Source organism: Tursiops truncatus, chromosome 7, assembly GCF_011762595.2.
Source record: "Tursiops truncatus isolate mTurTru1 chromosome 7, mTurTru1.mat.Y, whole genome shotgun sequence".
Classification (NCBI taxonomy): Eukaryota; Metazoa; Chordata; class Mammalia; order Artiodactyla; family Delphinidae; genus Tursiops; species Tursiops truncatus.
Window position 1 is genome coordinate 92,010,938 of NC_047040.1, and position 20,542 is coordinate 92,031,479.

The following is a 20,542-nucleotide window of genomic DNA, read 5'->3' on the forward strand; positions in this document are numbered from 1 at the left end:
ACAGAATAGACAAAATGCAGGAAACATTTAACAAGGACCTAGAAGAACTAAAGATGAAACAAGCAACAATGAACAACACAATAAATGAAATTAAAAATACTCTAGGGTTTCCCTGGTGGCGCAGTGGTTGAGAGTCCGCCTGCCGATGCAGGGGGCACGGGTTCGTGCCCCGGTCCGGGAAAATCCCACATGCACCGGAGAGGCTAGGCCCGTGAGCCAGGGCCACTGAGCCTGCGTGTCCGGAGCCTGTGCTCTGCAACGGGACAGGCCACAAAAGTGAGAGGCCGGCGTACCCAAAAAAAAAAAAAAAAAAAAAAAAAAACTCTAGGTTGGATCAATAGCAGAATAACTGAGGCAGAAGAACGGATAAGTGACCGGGAAGATAAAATAGTGGAAATGACTACTGCAGAGCAGAATAAAGAAAAAAGAATGAAAAGAACTGAGGACAGTCTCAGAGACCTCTGGGACAACATTAAACGCAGCAACATTCGAATTATACGGGTTCCAGAAGAAGAAGAGAAAAGGAAAGGGACTAAGAAAATATTTGAAGAGATTATACTTGAAAACTTCGCTAATATGGGAAAGGAAATATTAATCAAGTCCAGGAAGCACAGAGAGTCCCATACAAGATAAATCCAAGGAGAAATATGCCACGGCACATATTAATCAAACTGTCAAAAATTAAATACAAAGAAAACATATTAAAAGCAGCAAGGGAAAAACAACATATAACAAACAAGGGAATCCCCATAAGCCTAACAGCTGATCTTTCAGCAGAAACTCTGCAAGCCAGAAGGGACTGGCAGGACATATTTAAAGTGATGAAGGAGAAAAACCTGCAACCAAGATTACTCTACCCAGCAAGGATCTCATTCAGATTTGATGGAGAAATTAAAACCTTTACAGACAAGCAAAAGCTGAGAGAGTTCAGCACCATCAAACCAGCTTTAAAACAAATACTCACGGAACTTCTCTAGGCAAGAAACACTAGAGAAGGAAAAGACTTACAATAACAAACACAAAACAATTAAGAAAATGGGAATAAGAACATACATATTGATAATTACCTTAAACGTAAATGGACTAAATGCTCCCACCAAAAGACACAGATTGGCTGAATGGATATAAAAACAAGACCCATATATATGCTGTCTAAAAGAGACCCACTTCAGACCTAGAGACACATACAGACTGAAAGTAAGGGGATGGAAAAAGATATTTCATGCAAATGGAAACCAAAAGAAAGCTGGAGTAGCAATTCTCATATCAGACAAAACAGACTTTAAAATAAAGACTATTAGAAGAGACAAAGAAGGACACTACATAATGATCAAGGGATCGATCCAAGAAGAAGATATAACAATTGTAAATATTTATGCATCCAACATAGGAGCACCTCAATACATAAGGCAAATACTAACAGCCATAAAAGGGGAAATCAACAGTAACACATTCATAGTAGGGGACTTTAACACCCCACTTTCACCAATGGACAGATCATCCAAAATGAAAATAAATAAGGAAACACAAACTTTAAACGATACATTAAACAAGATGGACTTAATTGATATTTATAGGACATTCCATCCAATTAAGCAGAATACACATTTTTCTCAAGTGTTCATGGAACATTCTCCAGAATAGATCATATCTTGGGTCACAAATCAAGCCTTGCTAAATTTAAGAAAATTGAAATTGTATCAAGTATCTTTTCCAACCACGACGCTATAACTCTAGATATCAATTACAGGAAAAGATCTGTAAAAAATACAAACACATGGAGGCTAAACAATATACAACTTAATAATAAAGTGATCACTGAAGAAATCAAAGAGGAAATTAAAAAATACCTAGAAACAAATGACAATGGAGACACGATGACCCAAAACCTATAGGATGCAGCAAAAGCAGTTCTAAGTGGGAAGTTTATAGCAATACAATCCTACCTTAATAAACAGGAAACATCTCGAATAAACAACCTAACCTTGCACCTAAAGCAATTAGAGAAAGATGAACAAAAAAGCCAAAGTTAGCAGAAGGAAAGAAATCATAAAAATCAGATCAGAAATAAATGAAAAAGAAATGGAGGAAACGATAGCAAAGATCAATAAAACTAAAAGCTGGTTCTTTGAGAAGGTAAACAAAATAGATAAACCATCAGCCAGACTCATCAAGAAAAAAAGGGAGAAGACTCAAATCAATAGAATTAGAAATGAAAAAGGAGAAGTAACAACTGACACTGCAGAAATACAAAAGATCATGAGAGATTACTACAAGCAACTCTATGCCAATAAAACGGACAACCTGGAAGAAATGGAGAGATTCTTAGAAATGCACAACCTGCCAAGATTGAATCAGGAAGAAATAGAAAATATGAACAGACCAATCACAAGTACTGAAATTGAAACTGTGATTAAAAATCTTCCAACAAACAAAAGCCCAGGACCAGATGGCTTCACAGGCGAATTCTATCAAACATTTAGAGAAGAGCTAACACCTATCCTTCTCAAAATCTTCCAAAACATAGCAGAGGGAGGAACACTCCCCAACTCATTCCACGAGGCCACCATCACCTTGATACCAAAACCAGGCAAGGATGTAGCAAAGAAAGAAAACCAAGGCCAATATCACTGATGAACATAGATGCAAAAATCCTCAACAATATACTAGCAAACCAAATGCAATAGCACATTAAAAGGATCATACACCATGATCAAGTGGGGTTTATTCCAGGAATGCACAGATTCTTCAATATAGGCAAATCAATCAATGTGATACACCATCTTAACAAATCGAAGAAGAAAAACCATATGATCATCTCAAAAGATGCAGAGAAACCTTTTGACAAAATTCAAAACCGATTTATGATAAAAACCCTGAAGAAAGTAGGCGTAGAGGGAACTTTCCTCAACATAATAAAGGGCATATATGAGAAACCCACAGCCAACATCGTCCTCAATGGTGAAAAACTGAAAGCATTTCCACTAAGATCAGGAACAAGACAGGGTTGCCCACTCTCACCACTGTTATTCATCATAGTTTTGGAAGTTTTAGCCACAGCAATCAGAGAGGAAAAGGAAATAAAAGGAATCCAAATCGGAAAAGAAGAAGTAAAGCTGTCACTGTTTGCAGATGACATGATACTATACATAGAGAATCCTAAAGATGCTACCAGAAAACTACTAGAGCTAATCAATGAATTTGGTAAAGTAGCAGGATACAAAATTAATGCACAGAAATCTCTGGCATTCCCATACACTAATGATGAAAAATCTGAAAGTAAAATCAAGAAAACACTCCCATTTACCACTGCAACAAAAAGAATAAAATATCTAGGAATAAATCTACCAAAGGAGACAAAAGACCTGTATGCAGAAAATTATAAGACACTGAAGAAAGAAATTAAAAATGATACAAATAGATGGAAAGATATACCATGTACTTGGATTGGAAGAATCAACATTGTGAAAATGACTCTACTACCAAAGTAGTCTACAGATTCAATGCAATCCCTATCAAACTACCACTGGTATTTTCCACAGAACTAGAACAAAAAATTCCACAATTTGTATGGAAACACAAAAGATCCTGAATAGCCAAAGCAATCTTGAGAACGAAAAATGGAGCTGGAGGAATCAGGTTCCCTGACTTCAGACTATACTACAAACTACAGTAATCAAGATTGTATGGTACTGGCACAAAAATAGAAAGATAGATCAATGGAACAGGATAGAAAGCTCAGAGATAAACCCACGCACATATGGTCACCTTATCTTTGATAAAGGAGGCAGGAATGTACAGTGGAGAAAGGACAGCCTCTTCAATAAGTGGTGCTGGGGAAACTGGACAGGTACATTTAAAAGTATGAGATTAGATCACTCCCTAACACCATACACAAAAATAAGCTCAAGATGGATTAAACACCTAAATGTAAGGCCAGAAACAATCAAACTCTTAGAGGAAAACATAAGCACAACACTCTATGACATAAATCACAGCAAGTTCCTTTTTGACCCACCTTCTAGAGAAATGGAAATAAAAACGAAATAAACAAATGGGACCAAATGAAACTTCAAAGCTTTTGCACAACAAAGGAAACCATCAACAAGACCAAAAGACAACCCTCAGAATGGGAAAAAATATTTTCAAATGAAGCAACTGACAAAGGATTAATCTCCAATATTTATAAGCAGCTCATGCAGCTCAATAACAAAAAAACAAACAACCCAATCCAAATAATGGGCAGAAGATCTATATAGACATTTCTCCGAAGAAGATATACAGACTGCCAACAAACACATGAAAGAATGCTCAACATCATTAATCATTAGAGAAATGCAAATCAAAATTACAATGAGATATCATCTCTCACCAGTCAGAATGGCCATCATCAAAAAATCTACAAACAATAAATGCTGGAGAGGGTGTGGAGAAAAGGGAACACTCTTGCACTGCTGGTAGGAATGTGAATTTTTACAGCCACTATGGAAAACAGTATGGAAGTTCCTTAAAAAGCTACCAATAGAACTACCATACGACCCTGCAATCCCACTACTGGGCATATACCTTGAGAAAACCCATAATTCAAAAAGAGTCATGTACCAAAATGTTCATTGCAGCTCTATTTACAATAGTCCGGTGAAGGAAACAACCTAAGTGTCCATCATTGGATGAATGGATAAAGAAGATGTGGCACATATATAAAATGGAGTATTACTCAGCCATAAAAAGGAAAGAAATTGAGCTATTTGTCATGAGGTCGATGGAGCTAGAGTCTGTCATACAGAGTGAAGGAAGTCAGAAAGAGAAAGACAAATACCGTATGCTAACACATATATATGGAATTTAAGGAAAAAAAGTCATGAAGAACCTAGGGGTAAGACAGTAATAAAGACACAGACCTACTACAGAATGGACTTGAGGATGTGGGGAGGGGAAAGGGTAAGCTGGGACAAAGCAAGAGAGTGGCATGGACATATATACACTACCAAACGTAAGGTAGATAGCTAGTGGGAAGCAGCCGCATAGCACAGGGAGATCTGCTCGGTGGTTTGTGATCACCTAGAGGGGTGGGATAGGGAGGGTGGGAGGGAGGGAGACGCAAGAGGGAAGAGATATGGGAACATATGTATATGTATAAGTGATTCACTTTGTTATAAAGCAGAAACTAACACACCATGGTAAAGCAATTATACTCCAATAAAATGTAAAAAAAAAAAAAAAAAAGACTTTCTGAAACAAAAACTGAGGGAATTTGTCACCAAGAGACCTGCCTTGCAAGAAATTTTAAAAGAAGTTCTTCAGAGAAAAGAAAATAATACAGCTCATGATGACATATTTAAGATCATTTAAAAATAAAAATGGAGTAACTATTGTTCAGGCATCCAAAATGGATCCAGGTGGCTATTACGGATATGGTTTCAGACATGTTCCTGCATCACTGAGAACCTGAATTTTCTGAAGTGTATCAAACTCAGGGACACCACCAACCATTTTCAAAACAACATCTGCTAGCAGCTGCCAGCTGCAACCTTATGGTCTCAAGGTCTCCCCCTGTAAAATATGCAACCATTTTTGGACCCCAAATAACCCTTGCTTATCAAGCACCCTTAGTTCTTGACAGCTCCCATCCTAATTCTTGACAAACAACTATGTAACTTTATGGTTTTACCTCCATTTTCCATTTACTCCATTCAAGTACTTCTTGAATATGTGTCTCCCGGGCTATAGTCCTCAGCTTGGCTTGAATAAAACTCTCTTCTGTTCCTTATTATAGATTGTTTACTGATTATTTGTGTTGACACTTAGAAACTTGGATCTACATAAAGAAGGACTGTTTGAAAAGGAATACATGAAGGTAAAATAAAATATTTTATTTTTCTTATTCATAATTGATAATTTGTTCAAAATTATAATAACAATGTATTTGGTGGTTATAGGTTATGGGTAAGTGAAATTAATGACAACAGTGTCTTAAGGGATGGGAAAAAGGGATGGGGAATACTCTATTTATAAGGTACTTGCACTATGTGTGACGAGGTATAGTGTTATCTGAAAGTCACTTGGATTAGTTGTAAATTTACATTGCAGACTCTAGGGCAACCATTGAGAATGGTAAAAAAAAAAATAAATAACTGTTATGCTAAAAGAGGAGATAAATGGCATAATATGAAATGATCAATTAAAATTAGAGAAATGGAAAAACAGAGGAAATAAAAAAGTGGAACAAAGAACAAGGGCAGTGAACAAAAAAATAATAAATATGATAGATATTAATCCAAATATAGCAATAATCATTTTAAATGTCAATGATATAAATATAGCAATTAAAGGACTGAGACTGTCAGACTGTCAGGGTGGATAAATAAACACAATCCAACTGTTATCTATAAGAAACTTACTTTAAGTATAAAGATGCAGACAGATTAAATGCAAAGGCATAGAGAAAAATACATCATATTATCAGTAATCAAAGGACCCTGTAATAGTTATATTAATTCCAGACAAAGCAGATGTAAGAGCAAGGAAAATTATCAGGAATAAAGACAGGCATTACATAACCATAAAGGGGTCAATTTTCCAGGAAGACATCGCAATCCTTGATATGCATGCACCTATCAATACAGCATCAAAATATGTGAGGCAAAAACTGATAGAACTGCGAAAAAAGAATAGATGAATCTGCTATTATAGTTGGAGACTTCAACACCCCTCTATCAGTAATGGACAGATACAGTGGCAGAAAGTCAGTAAGAACAGAGTTGAACTGAACAGAACCACCAATCAACTGAATTATCATTGACATTTATAGAATACTTCATCCAACAATAGCAGAATACACATTCTTCTCAAGATTATACAGAACATTCACCAAGACAGACCACATTTCTGGGCTGTAAAACACACCTTAACAAACCTAAAAGAATAGAAATTATACAAAATATGCTCTCAAGACACAATGGAATTAAACTACAAATCAAAAACAGAAAGATGGCTGGGGAACCCCCAAATACTAGAGGATTAAATAGAACATTTCTAAATAATACATAGGCAAAGAAGAAATCTCAAGAGAAATTAAACACTTTGAATTAAATCAGAATGAAAATGTAACTTATTAAAATTTGTGGGATTCAGTAAAAGCAGTGCTTAGAGGGAAGTTTATGGCACTGAATTCACATATTCGAAAAGAAGAATTATCTAAAATCAGTAACCTAAACTTCCACCATAGAATACTAGAAGAAGATCAAATTAAATCCAAAGTAAGCCCAATGAAAATAATGAAAATTAGACTTGAAAGCAATAAAATTAGAAACGGAAAATCAATAGAGAAAATAATTGAAACCAAAAGCTGGTTCTTTGAAAAGTTCAATAAAATCGATAAACCTTTAGACAGGTTACTAAGGAAAAGGAGGGATGGGGGAGAAGGAGGAGAGAGAGAGAGAGTGGGAGAGAGAAAAAGATATATATAGATATAGATATAGGTATAGATATAGATATATAGAGAGAGAGAGAGAGAGAGAGAGAGAGAGAGGGAGAGAGGGAAAAAACACAAAGCACTAATATCAGTAATGAAAGAGAAGTCATCACTACCACTAATGATCCCCATGGACCCCAAGGATAATAAAATAATATTATAAACAAGCCTATACCCACAAATTTGTTAACTTAGATGAATGGACCAAGTCCTTAAAAGACACAATCTCCTAAAACTCACCCAAGAAGAAATCTATAATCTGAATAGATCTATTATCTATTAAAGAAATTTAATTAATAAGTAATAACCTACCAAAGCAGAAAACATCAGGCCCAGATGGGTTTCATTCTACCAAAAATTCAAGGAAAAAATAATATCAATTCTTGACAATCCATTTCTAAAAATCAAAGCAGAGGACATATTTCCCAACTCATTATATGAGACCAGCATTATCCTAACACTAAACCTAGACAAAAACTTAGTCTTTATGAAAAAAGACTAAGTCTAATATCTCTCATGAACATGTATGCAAAAATTCTCAAGAAACTATTAGCAAATAATATCCAACAATGTATAAAAAATATTAGCAAATAATATCCAACAGTATACTTGGCTATACGTATCATATAGCCAAGTATAATTTATTCCAGGTATGCAAAGAGGGTTCAACATTTGACAATCAATTAATGTAATCTATCCTATTAACAGACTAAGTAAAAAAAATAATATAATCATACCTATATATGCAGAAAAAGCACTTGACAAAAACCAACACCTATGATGATAAAAATTCTCAGCAAACTGGGAATAGAGGAGGATTTCTTCAACTTGATAAAGAATATCTACAAAAACCTACAGTTAGCATCATACTTAATGGTGAGAAACCAGATGCTGTCCTGCTAAGATCAGGAGTAAGGCAAGAATGTTCCTTCTCACTACTCCTACTGGACAGCATACTGGAAGTCCTAGATAATACAATAAGGCAAGAAAAGGAAATAAAAGGTGTACTTACTGGAAAGGAAGATATAAAACTGCCTTTTTTGCAAATATACGCTTGTCAACATAGATAATTCCAAAGGATCAACAAGAGCAATAATAACCAAAAAGAAAAAAAAAACCTCCTGGAACAAATAAGAAATTATAACAAGGTTATAGGATACAAGGTTAATATACAAAACTCAACTGCTTTCTTGTATAACAATAATGAATAATTTAATTTGAAAATAAAAACACAATACATTTACATTAGCACCAATAATATGTAAAATCCTTAACTGTCAGTCTAACAAAATATATACAAGACCAATATGAGAAAAAGTACAAAACTCTGATGAAAGAAATCAAAGAAGTTTTAAATATATGGAGAAATATTCCATGTACCTGAATAGAAAGACTCAATATCATCGAGATGTTAGTTCTTCCCAAATTGTTTATACATTATAAGCATTTCCAGTCAAAATCCTGGCAAATTATTCTGTAAATATCCACAAACTGATTCTAAAGTTTATATAGAAAGGCAAAAGCTCCAGAAGACTCAAGACAACATTAAATACAAAGAAATTCAGAGGACTGACACTACTCAACTTCAAGACTTACTATAAAGCTTCAGTATTTAAGACAGTGTGTTATTGGCAAAGAATAGATAAATAGAAGAATGGAACAAAGATACAGGGCCCAGAAGTAGATCCACACAAATACAGTCAACTGATGTTCAACAAAGAAGCAAAGGCGATTCGATATAGAAAAGATAGTCTTTTTAACAAATGGTGCTAGAACAAATGGACATTCACATGTAGAAAAATGAATCCAGACACAGACCACAAGATTTTCACAAAAATTAACTCAAAATGGATCACAGACCTAAATGTAAAATACAAAACTAAAACTTCTGGAAGATAACATAGGAGAAAATCTGCTTGACCTTGGGTTTGGTAATGTTTTTTTTCCGATATAACACCAAAGAATGATCCATGGAAGAAATATTGACAAATTGGAATTCATTAAGACAAAAAACTACTTCTTTTTTTTTAACATCTATATTAGAGTATAATTGCTTTACAATGGTGTGTTAGTTTCTGCTTTATAACAAAGTAAATCAGGTATACATATACATATGTCCCCATATCTCTTTCCTCCTGCATCTCGCTCCCTCCCACCCGCCCTATCCCACCCCTGTAGGTGGTCACAAAGCACCGAGCTGAACTCCCTGTGCTATGTGGCTGCTTCCCACTAGCTATCTATTTTACATTTGGTAGTGTATATATGTCCATGACACTCTCTCACTTTGTCCCAGCTTACCCTTCCCCCTCCCCGTATCCTCAAGTCCATTCTCCAGTAGGACTGCATCTTTATTCCTGTCTTGCCCCTAGGTTCTTCTGACCACTTTTTTTCTTTTTTTAGATTCCATATATATGTGTTAGCACACGGTATTTTTTTATCTCTTTCTGAGTTACTTAACTCTGGATGACAGTCTCTCAGTCCATCCACCTCACTACAAATAACTCAGTTTCGTTTCTTTTTCTGGCTGAGTAATATTCCATTGTATATATGTGCCACATCTTCTTCATCCATTCATCTCTTGATGGACACTTAGGTTGCTTCCATGTCCTGGTTATTGTAAATAGAGCTGCAATGAACATTTTGGTACATGACTCTTTTTGAATTATGGTTTTCTCAGGGTATATGCCCAGTAGTGGGATTGCTGGGCCGTATGGTAGTTCTATTTTTAGTTTTTTAAGGAACCTCCATACTATTCTCCATAGTGGCTGTACCAATTCACATTCCCACCAACAGTGCAAGAGGGTTCCCTTTTCTCCACACCCTCTCCAGCATTTATTGTTTGTAGATTTTTTGATGATGGCCATTCTGACTGGTGAGAGATGATATCTCATTGTAGTTTTGATTTGCATTTCTCTAATGATTAATGATGTTGAGCATTCTTTCATGTGTTTGTTGGCAAACTGTATATCTTCTTTGGAGAAATGTCTATTTAGGTCTTCTGCCCATTTTTGGATTGGGTTGTTTGTTTTTCTGTTATTGAGCTGCATGAGCTGCTTATAAATTTTGGAAATTAATCCTTTGTCAGTTGCTTCATTTGCAAATATTTTCTCCCATTCTGAGGGTTGTCTTTTGGTCTTGTTTATGGTTTCCTTTGCTGTGCAAAAGCTTTTAAGTTTCATTAGGTCCCATTTGTTTACTTTTGTTTTTATTTCCATTTCTCCAGGAGGTGGGTCAAAAAGGATCTTGCTGTGATTGATGTCATAGAGTTTTCTGCCTATGTTTTCCTCTAAGAGTTTGATGGTGTCTGACCTTACATTTAGGTGTTTAATCCATTTTGAGTTTATTTTTGTGTATGGTGTTCGGGAGTGTTCTAATTTCATTCTTTTACATGTAGCTGTCCAGTTTTCCCAGCACCACTTATTGAAAAGGCTGTCTTTTCCCCACTGTATATTGTTGCCTCCTTTATCAAAGATAAGGTGACCACAGGTGCGTGCGTTTATCTCTGGGCTTTGTATCCTGTTCCATTGATCTATATTTCTGTTTTTGTGCCAGTACCATACTGTCTTGATACTGTAGCTTTGTAGTACAGTCTGAAGTCAGGGAGCCTGATTCCCCCAGCTCCGTTTTTCGTTCTCAAGATTGCTTTGGCTATTCGGGGTCTTTTGTGTTTCCATACAAACTGTGATTTTTTTTGTTCTAGTTCTGTGAAAAATACCAGTGGTAGTTTGATAGGGATTGCATTGAATCTGTAGATTGCTTTGGGTAGTAGAGTCATTTTCACAATGTTGATTCTTCCAATCCAAGAACATGGTATATCTCTCCATCTATTTGTATCATCTTTAATTTCTTTCATCTGTGTCTTATAATTTTCTGCATATAGGTCTTTTGTCTCCTTCGGTAGGTTTATTCGTAGATATTTTATTCTTTTTGTTGCAATGGTAAATGGGAGTGTTTTCTTAATTTCACTTTCAGATTTTTCATCATTAGTGTATGGGAATGCAAGAGATTTCTGTGCATTAATTTTGTATCCTGCTACCTTACCAAATTCATTGATTAGCTCTAGTAGTTAAAAAACTACTTCTCTGTGAAAGACACTGTTAAGAGAATGAAAAGACAGGTTAAAGACTAGAAGAAAATATTTTTGAAATACATATCTGATTAAGGACTGGTATCCAAAATATATAAAGAACTCTAAATTCAATAATAAAAAAAAATAGACAAAAGATCTGAACAGACACCCCACCAAGGAACAGAAAGATGGAAAATAAGCATATGAAAAGATGCTAAACAACATATGTTATTAAGGAACTGCAAATTAAAACAAGGTACTACTACACACCTATTAAAATAGCTAAAATCCAAAACACTGATAACACCAAATGTTGGCCAGGGGGTGAAGCAAAAGGAATTCCCATGATAAAGCGACTTTGAAGAGACTTTGGAATTTCCTACAAAACTGAACACAAATTTATCATAATATCCAGGAACAGTGCCCACTGGCATTTAGGCAAATCAGTTGAAAATTACATTCACATAAAATCTGCACCTGAATGTTTACAGCACCTTTATTTATAACTGCCAAAACTTGGAAGTGACAGTAAAATGATCATTGGTTTCCAGGGGTCTGGGGAGAGGAAAGTTGGGATCAGTAGAGGCAGTACAAGAGATTCTTAGGGCAGTGAAACTATTGTGTATGATATAGTACAGGTGGATACATGCCATTATACATTTGTCCAAACCCACTGAAGGTACAACACAAAACATGAACTCTAATGTAAACTATGGGCTACAGTAATGTATCAGTATTGGCTCATCCATTGTATCAAATGTATTACACAACTTGTACTAATGCAAGATATGTGTATGAAACTGTGTATGTGTGGAGAGGGAGTGATGAGGAGATACATGGGAGCTCTAGATCTGCTGTTCAATTTTTCTGTAAACCTAAAATCACTCTAAAAAGTAAAGTCTATTAATTTGTTGATAAAAAATAGAACATGGTAAAAAAAAAAAAACAACTATAGACTGAAAACATTCTGTGTAATATCCAATATAGGATATTAAGAAACAATGTTTGTACAGAATCACACATATGTATTCAAACAATAATCACCCAACCAAATCATCTGCTTAATCTTTTTGGCTTCACAGAGGCAGTCAATGAAAGGCAGAAAATCACTCTTCAATGGACTTGCCAAGTTACATCACATAAATCAGAAAGAAGCATCAAAGATAAAATATGCTCATTTGTGAGTCGAATGGGAAAAAGAAAAAAAAACAATCCTCACATTACTTTGCTCTGAAATAGCAGAGGTAGTCTTTGAGCCAGCTGTGGATCCTAAGAAAACAGTAACTGATGCTAATGATCAATTCTAGCAATGAGTATTTCATTGTTTGGTAATTCCAGTACTACTGAAAGGCATCTTAATTTGGAAGAAATTTGGTAATATATCAGTGATTTCATTTAAGACCTTTCAGGAGAAAAGTAAACAGATACTACTTTTAACATATTTCTATGATTTACATCAAGATAAGACCATGTAAAGTAAAACAATTACAAATAATTTTGAAGCCTAAACGATTGTTTTTTGGGGGGATTTTTTTGCGGTACATGGGCCTCTCACTGTTGTGGCCTCTCCTGCTGCGGCGCACAGGCTCCGGACGTGCAGGCTCAGCGGCCATGGCTCATGGGCCCAGCCGCTCCGCGGCATGTGGGATCCTCCCGGACCGGGGCACGAACCCGTGTCCCCTGCATCGGCAGGCAGACTCTCAACCAGTGCGCCACCAGAGAAGCCCTAAACTATTGTTTTTAAAAGTTTTAGTCCATTCCCTCTATAGGTTTATAATTCTAATTATTGCTGTGCAAGTTAATATTTTTAATCAAATCAATGCCAAAGAAAACATTCTTGGATTAACTTATTGGTATTATCACTACTATAAAATATCTACAATTCAGATGTAAAAGAAACTGCTTAATCATCGAAACAAACCAAAAACAATTTTAAAAAACGTAAACATGAAGAACAATAAATATTTACATAATTTATATCCCAAATTTGAGAGTGAACTTGAATTTTTATCATTATAATGGTTTAGTCTTTTATTACTGTAGTAACAAAAGACCAATTTTTTTATGGAAGGAAAGATTCTTTAAATTCTATAGTGCTTTACAATTTTCAAAAATTTTACACATATAGTTTCATATAATCCCATAATAACCCCGTTTTTCCCCTACCCCTATATTGCCTCTACCTCTTCCTTCTCCCCCACTGGTAACCACTAGTTTGCCTTCCATATGTAGGTGTCTGCTTCTTTTTTGTTTTATTCACTAGTTTGTTGTATTTTTTACATTCCACATATAAGTGATACCATATGGTATTTATTTTTGTCTGACTTATCTCATTTAGCATAATGCCCTCTGAATCCATCCACGTTGCTACAAATGGCAGAATTTCATTCTTTTTTATGGCTGAGCTATATTCCATTATATATATGCATACCACACCTCTATTCATTTGTTGATGGATAGCTATGGCACAAGGTCTATTTTTTTAAGTGACATATTGATAGAATAGATATGTGAAAATAGATGACTTATCCTATATGGTTGCACTACTACACTAATTACACCAGAGTTCAGAGCACTGCTGGCCTAGACTCTAAAATACTTATACTTGAAATTGAAAACTTCTCAAATGAAACTTTTAAAAACTCAAATTGCAAACCTGATTACAATTTTCCTGTTGTAGAAAATCATAAAGAAATCTTATAAAATTACACTGTAAAAAATTTAAGTGAATCAAAGATATAAACACTGAAGGCCTCCTACCTTAATGTAGCATTTTTTCCGTCACTTCTTGTACACCAAACCTGGCGGGTTTGGTAACCTATCTCTATGTCGCAGGACTTGGAATGGTGATGTGCCTTGTAACTTTGATGTCTAAAGGTGACCAGCTCCTTTGAATCAGAGCTAAAATCCAGAACGGTTCTTCCACTTAGGTTAAGTTCTTTGAGAAGAGGCAGTCGACATTTACTCCACGGTCCAACCTTAAGGCTAAACATATATTCCTCTGCCCCAAGAGGACAGGAAATGGGAGTATCACAGGCTCTTGACTCAGTCAGGTTGGGACACTGCAACCCTCCATAGAGAGGGGGGGCAATGGCTGAGCGAGTTCTATGCTGTAACTGCTTCCCACATCCCTTGCTACACCTGGACCACTGTGAGAACTCAGAGACCACACAATCCCGCGGGCAAGGGATGAGACAAGCTTGTTCCGTGGGGGGCTGAGGGGCAAAGTGTTCACATATCTCATTCACAGCCACGGTTCTGTTCAGCTTCTGAACACAACGCACCGTCCGGTGCTGCAGCCCATGCTGGGCTGTCACGCACTCTGTAGCCCGAGGTCTGGCTTGCCCCAGGGCGGGAGGAACAAGCACACAGTGGTGCCAATCAGAAACCTCCCACTGGAAGAGGTTTCTGTGCCAGTCACAGACTCGGAAGCAGCTTCTTTCCTTCGGAGGTCTATTGTTCTCATCACAGTTAGACAGGTGACTCGTCCACCCTTCAAAATGGAAACACCAAAGAGCACGACTCTGGAATCCTCCTGGCCCACAGTCTCCTGTACACCTTCCCCAGGGGCCTGTAGGCAGAAAGACAAGGGTGTCAGTTACTCCAAAATTCCACACCACCATCCACACAAAAACGGGTCAATCTGCACACCTCCTGACACAACCAGTGTGAAATTATGAATTATGATGAAAAATATAATTGAGTGGCTAAAAATGTGGATTCTACATCAGTTGGCCCTTCTTGAAATCCCCAATCCGTCTCTTACAGCAGTATCAACTTGGATGAATTACTTCAACTTTCTAAGCCTTAGTTTCCTACATAAGGGAGAAGATAATGAAAGCACTGACTTATAAAGATGTTCTGAGGATCAGTGACATAATGTGATGGGAAGTAGACAATACACATTTAATAAATGATTGGTCTCGTTATAATTATTATGTTCCAAAGCCTATATACCTAACTCAATATTAATACTTTCTCGTTAGGCAGAGTTTCATCTAAAAGAAAAGCCCTAAATCCAGGATTTTAATCAACTAGGATTTTTCATGTTTCCAATCCTTCAGCTCACACCTTAAGTAGCTCAGAAGAGAAATACATTTTTAAAAATAGCTTGCAAAGCATCCTAAATATATTTTCATTTTCTAAATAGCTCTCCTCAGCTCTGGTTTTTGCTTGCAGAGTGAATTGCATGAAAAAGAAAAATCTGATACAGAGGGGCGGGGTGTGGGGAGAAGATAAGTTAATAAAAGAAGCAGCAGTACTGAATTGTCTCTGGAAATTCTGCCCCGACAATCCTTGAAATATACTTGTTGGGTAAAGCTTCCAATGTTAGCTTGTAATATGCCAAATCTTTTCATTAATGAATTAGTTTTGTGAGAGAGGGTTCAAAAGATGGACAGATGAAAGAGCTACCCACTGATTTTTTTTTTTTTTTTTTTTTTTTGTATCTAATCCATAGACATACCAGCTGGCCTCATCCAGGAGGCTGATCATCTATCTTTCCAGGAGGACAGCAAGTAATCACATTTTGTGTCAATGGAGAAAAAAAAAAGTTTCCTCCCTTTTGCTTTACTTAAAAATGTAATATGAGCCTGAAAAAAGTGTATCAGCTTAACCATGTTACGTTTAACCCTTTACTAGGTTTGTGGTCATCATAAAGGCATTTCACACCCCGAGAAACATTTTAATTTACACAGGCGAGAGAAAGAAGGTGCAGTCTTTCTTTCCTTCCCCAAATCTGATCAAACCCCAAATGCCACTTAATTACTTCCTGGACTGTATTTTCATGCACATCCAGTACATTTCTAGGAGCACTAAATGTGTTCACAGGCACGTGCCTTTAGGAAGAGACGTGCCTCCCCAGAGAAGCAGGTATTTGCACCTGGGGCCACATGCTGCAATGAGGATCTCTCACTTTAGCAGGACAACAGTTTTGGGGTTCTAATGTACACAGTCCTCCTGGTTCTTCCTCCCAGCCCTGTTCTGGGTGTGCAAATCTGCTGTTCTAGGCAATACCATGTTAGGTACAGTGCCGATGATTTCTGTCTCCTTTCAGTGACCCCACGCTAGAGTCTCCTCTTGATGAAATGGACAGAGGAGTTTTACTGGATTAAGTCAGCCTATAGTCACCAAAATGCCTTTGGGTTTGCCCACACTCTTCCCTAGGTGAGTTATCCCAGCACTGCCTGCTCAGGGTACAGTAAGTGCACATGGAAAATGCGGCTTTCAGCACAGGATGATTCAATCAACCATCCTTAATTCTGATGATTTCCTCTCCAATCACCCACAGTTTAGTACTCTGCAAAATGAGAAGTTCATTGTTACATGACAGCTATTTGCAGGCTCCACATGTCTAGATGTTCTGGAGCAGTTTCAGGTCCAGTATGCCATTCCTTATCCGAATCTCAGACCACACATGAAAATGTTCATTATTACCAAAGACAAAACCAGGTTACTCAGTAAAGGACTATTTCAAAAAATACATGGTTGCAGCAAACTTTAAAAATCTAAAATCAGTCTTGACTTATCTAGGAATTTGGGAATAATATATACACACTACTATATATAAAATAGATAACCAATAAGGACCAATAAGGACTGACTGTACAGCATGGGGCACTGTGGTCAATATTTTATAATCATCTATAAGGGAAAAGAATCTAAAAAGAATATGTATATAAAGAATATATATTCAGTTTATATATATATATATATTATATATATAAAACTGAACCACTTGGTTGTATACCTGAAACTAACACACTGTAAATCAACTATACTTCAATTAAAAAAATAAAATAAAATCAGTCTTGAATGATATAAAACAGTTATTGGTTAAAATGAAAACAAAGTTTTTTTGTAAAGCACTGGGTTTTAAAATATAGGCTGTCAGTTTCTCTCTGTTTAGGTACCAAATACACGCAACTCTCTACTTAGGATTTGTTCACGTAAATTAAAGAATATAAGACCAAGAACGTGGAGCCCCTTCTAACTAATCTTGAAAAGCTAACATTAATCAATCTAGAATATCTTACAAAGTGATCCTTATTCTTACTTTTAAAACATCTGATTAGCACATTTTCTTATTATTAATATTCTGTTTTCTTCTTCTAAGTTTTTGCCTACTTTCAAAATTGTTAAGGTAGCTCTTTTTTATTTGAAATCATTAATATTTTAAACTGTATAAATTACTATTCTTCCCTCAGCCTTCACATTTCCATCTATACAGAATTTCACCAAACAGCCAAATTTTTTTCTAGATCAATGGAAGACAAAATATAACTATTAAGAAATAATTACTACCATTTGTTAAAGGCTAGCAGTGGTGTGCTGGGCTTGGCTGCTACCAGGGGACTGTTAAATATTCAGGAACGTTACCAGGTTGTTGTTAAATCATTCATGATTTAAAATCAGCCATGGTGGGAGTATTTACACCACATTACAAATCAAGTCACATCAAGGCTTTTTTTCTTTTAAAACAGAGAGACAGCTGGTTTATAGTACACCAATGGTGATTTCACAGGTGCCTCCCTTCCTTCCTTCCTTCCTTCCTTCCTTCCTTATAACAATCCCATGAGGTGGGGCTAGTTTGCTCATTTTATCAGTTGTGGAAAATGAAACTCAGAAGTTACAATGCACACCCAAGGTTACACAGCTAGTGCATGCTAGGCTAGAATGGGACTCCAGATCTGTGGGACCCCAAGCATGGGCTCTTGGCCTGCATTTGAAAAGTATCTTTTCTAGGGTGTGCATTGGTATGTGTGATCCTACGATCACAAGGCAGATCCGTTTGTTCGCTTAGCTATGATCTCTCCTATTTGGTTGTTAATATTCCTTTGGATATGAGTAGAACAAGTCATCAAGGTGGTGTGTGCGCCATGATTTCCCCCTCCTGACCCTAGAAATTTAGGGCAGCAGCTCTTGCATATAAGACACAAGTGTGTTTATAAACATTAGTCAGTGCATTTAGGAAGGCACAGTCAAGGGAGAATATAGTTTTCCCACATGTTAAATCGAACTCTGCAGACCACTGAAAAACATGTGAATAACAGGCAAATGTAAAGTGAATTGGGTATGCTTGGAATGAATGAAAAACAAATTGCAAACAAGACATCCAAGATACAGACAAGAACTCTCAGCAACTGACCTAGAACAATTTGCATTTCTCAGGCATGGAGAGAAAATGTGTTCCAGGATTTATTCAGTTGTGTTTGGAAATGAACTTTAAACACACACACACACACACGCACACACACACAGACACACACAATAGTGAAAATCACACAGCCCTGAGAGATTTTGCCATTTCAAAAAATATGCATATTGAAGTAATGAAATGTGACCTGCAGTTTGAAAAATCTTAAATCCCTTGTCCAAGTTCAGAAATAGAAGAGCCAATTAAAATTTTGAGCAGTTGCATGGAGAAAAAGAATATCACTTTTAAGTTTGACATATATATAAAACATATGGTTATATTCGGAATATAAATCTGAGATAAATAACCTAAAGAAACAAATAAGAAATCTATGTGTAAACAGCACTCATTTTATACTTCTTAATTGGAAATAAGCCTCACGTAATACAAATAAAACAAAATTTTCATTACTCTAGGAGATGGACCCTAAAAGATACTGCTGTGATTTATGTTAAAAAGTGTTCTGCTTATGTTTTCCTCTAAGAGTTTTATAGTATCCAGTCTTACATTTAGGTCTTTAATCCACCTTGAGTTTGAAGTTTCCTTAAAAAACTAAAAACAGAGCTACGATATATGATCCAGCAATCCCATTGCTGGGCATATATATGGAGAAATCCATAGTTCGAAAAGATACATGCACCCCAATATTCATTGCAGCACTGTTTACAATTGCCAAGACATGGAAACAGCCTAAATGTCCATCAAAAGATGAATGGATGAAGAAGATGTGGTACATATATGCAATGGAATACTACTCAGCCATAAGAAAGAATGAAATAATGCCATTTGCAGCAACACAGATGGACCTAGAGATTATCATACTAAGTGAAGTAAGTCAGACAGAGAAAGACAAATATCATATGATATCAATTATATGTGGAATCTAAAAGATGATACAAATGAACTTACTTACAAAACAAACAGACTCACCGACTTAGAAAATAAACTTATGGTTACCAAAGGGGTAAGGGGGGTAGGGGGAGGAACAAATTAGGAGGTTGGGATTAACATATGCAACTATATGTAAAATACATAAACAACAAGGACTACTGTATAGCACAGGGAACTCTACTCAATACTCTGTAATAACCTATATAGGAAAAGAATCTGAAAAAGAATATATATATATATATGTATAACTGAATCCCTTTGCTGTACACCTGAAACTAACACAACATTGTAAATTAACTATACTCCAATATAAAATAAAAATTTAAAACAAAAAAAAGAGAAACAAAATTTAGAACAATTAAAGGATTAAAAGTTTAATTATATACGTAATGGGACTTTAAATTAACACTTGAAAACATTTCAATGGTATAATAGGAATAGTAATTTTATACTTGTTTATGTGCACAAAGATTATGTAAAAACACCATCCACCTGCAACTCACTATCCTTTCTAAGAGATAAGCACAGCTACTCTGGAATAAACTGTGAAGTATTTTAAGTCACACCAGTTTTAATTAACACGTTAACATTTTGGTTTAGTAAATATTTTGGACACGAAAGGGTAGCATCAGTGAATTCTCAGGTTACATTCACCTTTAAAACCGTGTGGTTCCTCTTTTTTTGCCTGTGTTTTTGCAGAAAGTGCAAATCTGTGAATGCTCTAATGTAATATTCCTCTAGAAGCAGAAAAGTGCTGGCAAATTGTATTCTCTTAATTAAGTTATCCTTAAGTGGAGTAGTTTAGATGAATGTATCACCCAAACTAAATCATCACAGGTAAGGCAGCCCGCTGGATGCCTGAATTTTAGGTGTAGTAATCAGTAAGAAGCCTGCCACAAAGAAAAAAAGAGTA

General features: G+C 36.0%; 1 protein-coding gene across 1 annotated transcript in view; it reads right to left on the reverse strand.

Annotated features, from left to right (window-relative positions):
• Positions 1–20,542, reverse strand: part of THSD7B (thrombospondin type 1 domain containing 7B) — a 764,324-nt gene that overhangs the window by 570,282 nt on the left and 173,500 nt on the right. Inside the window, exon 2 of the mRNA XM_033860221.1 lies at positions 14,304–15,114. Coding sequence (XP_033716112.1) covers positions 14,304–15,114 — 811 coding nt within the window. The remainder of the gene's footprint in view (positions 1–14,303; positions 15,115–20,542) is intronic.